General features: G+C 37.0%; 1 protein-coding gene across 2 annotated transcripts in view; it reads right to left on the minus strand.

The window, feature by feature from the left end:
* Positions 1–4114, minus strand: part of cpne5a (copine Va) — a 92631-nt gene extending 88517 nt beyond the window's left edge. For both annotated transcript variants that reach the window (XM_016542314.1, XM_016542313.1), the window contains exon 1: positions 3700–4114. In XM_016542314.1, coding sequence (XP_016397800.1) covers positions 3700–3809 — 110 coding nt within the window. In that variant the 5' untranslated portion in view covers positions 3810–4114. The remainder of the gene's footprint in view (positions 1–3699) is intronic.
* Positions 4115–4535: the final 421 nt, after the last annotated feature.

The following is a 4535-nucleotide window of genomic DNA, read 5'->3' on the forward strand; positions in this document are numbered from 1 at the left end:
TGTGCGAAAATTACGCTTTATTAATCGAAACTCTGTAAATCATACTTTGTGTGAAAATAATTTAAAAGGTGTCGGAGTTTTACTGCCTCTAGTGTTCATTTCTTTTGGAAACTGCAGTGATATGTACTTATTGGTACGTATTTCTCGTCTCGCGAAAAAGTGCCCCCAGGTACGTTTTTGCCATGAGACCGGGTAGCTTTAAACAGTAGTGTATAACAAAAAAAAAGTATCTTTCTAATACTTAAGACCCACTGAGTATATCCAAAAGCTTTTTTCTGCCATTTGACTATAGTAAAACACAAACCAATCAAAACCCAATTAGTGCGACAACAGGATCAATCGCGTATCTCTCACCCACAGGACAGCGTTTGTTTGTGTGTTTGTGATAAGGTTTATCACAAAGCCTCCGGTATGTCAGACCAAACTTTCTGCTCTCCAATAACATCAGCAGGTTATGAGAGAATCTGGAAGGGGAAGTGAAGCGATTCAATTCCATGTCTGCCACAATCCCCTGATAATCAGCCCAAACTAAATCAATTACAGAGAACAAACGCAGGTGATGATTTCCACCACCACCACACCGAGTCTCATCACAGACCTGGAGAGAATGTTCTGCGCTGACAGAGAAGGCCATAACGGTTCAGGGCCAATAGATTTACTTATTCATTGATTCAATCACAGCAGCAACGAGGTGGCAAAAATCTAATTCAATTAAAAATAACAATAGCAGCATTTTTTTAATCTATAATTTGACCACATATTTGATAACACTAATGAGGTTTTTTATTTGTGATGTAGAAGTGGGAAGAGTGAAAAAAATTAAATAAAGCAAAGCTAATAGAATTCCATAATTGAGTGCCTCCTCTATTTTAAAACCCACGAGCCGCCACTGACTACACATTGTGTGTGTATGTACACATTTGAGTTATGAGCAAAATGATCTGTTCTGACAGATGTGTTCAGTTCATGAATGATCAGATTCAGAGAAAATGAAGTGTAAAATTGATTTCAAATCAATAAAAATTCAATCAAAAATCTCTGAAAAGCATTCTCAGTTCCTGCAAACTTTTAAACCAACCCAGTCTCATAAAAATACGTACCTCTGGGTACTTTTCTGCAACACCGTTTTAACGTACCTTACTGCACGTTTCGCCACACTTTCAAAGAGAAATGTCCACTGAGTGGCGCTAAAACACGGGTTCAATACGTCATCCCTGGCATGTTTTTACCACCACACCGAGTCTCATCACAGACCTGGAGAGAATGTTCTGCGCTGACAGAGAAGGCCATAACGGTTCAGGGCCAATAGATTTACTTATTCATTGATTCAATCACAGCAGCAACGAGGTGGCAAAAATCTAATTCAATTAAAAATAACAATAGCAGCATTTTTTTAATCTATAATTTGACCACATATTTGATAACACTAATGAGGTTTTTTATTTGTGATGTAGAAGTGGGAAGAGTGAAAAAAATTAAATAAAGCAAAGCTAATAGAATTCCATAATTAGAATTAGGAATCAATCCTAATAAGATCAAACAAGAATCTTCTAAAAAGTATCTTAGAATCAAATGAGATCCTACTGAACAAACTCATATTCCTATTTTAAGTTTAATCTCCAGATATTTTTTGGGTCCATTAGAATCTTATTTGAACCAATTACCTCTCTATATATATGACAGAAATCCCTTTATAATGGATAATGAACCCATTACTTTTTTTTTTTGACAAGGAACATAAGAGAAAGTATGAAAAAACGGGTAGAAAAAAATGCAAAAATATGCTCTTATACGTCCATGATACTTGTCAAACATATGTCATGTCAAGTTCAAATTAAAATGCAATTTCTTACTAAAGACTGCAGAGTTGTGTGTAATGTGTAATTGGCACTATTGCTTGTATTTTAATATAATCATTTAGTTGCAAATGTACTTCAATTTTAAAAAGCAATTTGTATCTAGTTCATTAAAAACAGTTGAGATCACATTTAGCTAATGTGATGAAGTCTTGGTCTTTAACAGAGACATTTATTCAGCTAACAATCAGACCAAATTACACCCATAATCAGTATTCTTTCTTTCTTTATGCAGACAGCAGGCAATATTAACTTGCAGCTGAGAAGTTGGCGAGCTTATGGTTATTAGCTACTTGCACAGGAAATTGCTCTCATTAAATAGATGGTCTGACTGTCAAGTTGGGAAATTCAGTAAAATCATTTTGTCTAAATTGGACTGGAGCGTGTATAATTGACTATAAGCGACTATTAAAGACATAGCAGATGCTGAGTATGCCAGCCGTATCCATTACTCCTCAAGATGATTGAAAACCCAAACCAATAGCCCACCTATCAGTCTAAGCAATGAACCGGCTGTGGTCTTGACTGCAGAGCCCCATGACTCAAATTCATTTTCACCACATCTCAGAAACTGTTTTTCCAGCAGCAGCGTTTTAGTGATTCATTCTTAATAAGAGCAACGTTGTCTGCCCTAAAAGTAAAGATGATGATATAAGCATCCGCCAAAAAACATTCACCCAGATACAACAGGAATTATGTTGCAAGCAACATAAAATCCCTCTCTGCTATTTTGTACTGTAGTGAAGGCTGTATGCATTGACGTGAGGACATCTGGGTGGGGTTTTTATGCTCCCTCTCATGAATATTCACTGTTTGCTTCTGTACTACAGCGCTATGATTTGGCAACTAGTTGTAATATCACATTTTACAAGCTAAAAAAAAGAATTAGTTACAAAAATTGAAGATGCATTTCCTCTAACAAGCAGTTCATGTAACACAACTAAACACCCAAACATGACATTTATTATTGATGGAAAGCAAATATGATGTTTTTCTTCACTGTCCTTGATGTTCAGAGCATCTGACAACTTATGGCATCTCTATATGGAAACAGCTGAGCAGCAACATCAAGTGCTTTGGGCAAGCAGCCTATGTAGATGCAACTCACCGGATATATTAGATATTTATGCTCATATAAATACTGTACAGCCAGAAAGTCTGGAATCAAAATTGTTACATGTGAACTGCTACTTCTAAAGCTTAATTTTCTTAAAATTCATGGCAGCTCATAACCAAAAATGGTAACACTTTATTTAAAGTGTCCTTGTTACACGTTACATGTAGTTACTATTATAATAATTAGAAATTATGCATAATTACATGCAAGTAAACCTAAACCAAACCCTAATCCTAACCCTAACTAGTAAGTAGGCTACATGTAGTTATTACTCAGTATTTAAATGTATAATTACACTGTAACAAGGACACCTTAAAATAAAGTGTAACCCAAAAAAATGTATTCCATTAACAGTTATAGGATAAAAATAAAGCCTGATCCCGAAGGAGAACATTTTATGCTTCTTTAGACCAAAACCATCTACATACTGATGTAGATGCTCTCAGTTAACGGAACATGTATGCTGGTCGGGAAAAACCCCTATAGAAAGCAGAAAAATTAAATTTTTCTCAAAACAACCAAATATTCAACTTAAGACCGCACCGTCTTTTTGTTTGTTTGTTTTTAAATAAGAAAAGGATTCTTTGCTGAACCTAAAAAATAAAACATTTGAAGAATCTTTAATCAAACCAAGTGTTATTATGTGGTCAACATGAAGTATAAACACCATGAAATCAAAGTGATTTCAACTTGAGCGAGTCAATGTAAAGTGATTCTGCCTCATACCTGCACGAGACGGTGATCTCCACTTTGGTGGCGGGAATATCCCCCGTGATAGGGTCGAACTCGCACACTGAGGCCATGTCCTCCAGTTTATCCATAACGTCGCCTTCCATGGGCGCGCGGGACAAGAGGAAGCTCTCTTCTTCAAACAGTTTTGCAGTTCTGGGTCCTGCGGCGCTTACTAAAATCTCACAGCTCCAGCGAGGACCGCAGCAGGGCGAAAGAGAATCAGCGTCTGTGCTGGAGGAGTGCTGGAGACCGCGGATGTCCTGTGATGCGCTCAAATTAAGAAACCAGCAATGTTACAAGAAAAAAAGATGACTACATAAAGTGTTTGCTTTGCTAAATGAAAAACTCAAGGAAGAGTACAAGTGCGCGACTCTTCTGACAGCGATGAGATCTCTGCGTCTGCACTGTGTGGAGTGGAAAGTAAAAGAGCAGATCTCCACCCCTCGCGCATTCTTTCACACATTCGCTCGGCGCAGCATCACGCTATTGATCCACAGATACGGCTCAGTCATTACTGCCTGAGCTATTTCTCACGGCGGTTAACTTCTGAAATACAACCCTCAACGCACACTGTAAAAATAACAAGAGGAAATTAACGCAAAAATGCTACACTAAAAACCTGTAAATTGGTTAACTGTCAAGTCAAAGTCACATATAGCGTTTTATAAAATAAGATTGATTCAAAGCAGCTTCACATGAATAAACAGGAAAATATAAGTGTAAATGTGAAACTAGTTATGAAACTAATCCAATTTCAGCTGTAAAGCAGCTTTACAACAGTGTCGTTATTCAGCTCCATTTAGTTCAATGTTGTGAATGTCATCAGTTAC

This window comes from Sinocyclocheilus rhinocerous, unplaced genomic scaffold, assembly GCF_001515625.1.
Source record: "Sinocyclocheilus rhinocerous isolate Xijiao unplaced genomic scaffold, SAMN03320098_v1.1 scaffold1600, whole genome shotgun sequence".
NCBI lineage: Eukaryota > Metazoa > Chordata > Actinopteri > Cypriniformes > Cyprinidae > Sinocyclocheilus > Sinocyclocheilus rhinocerous.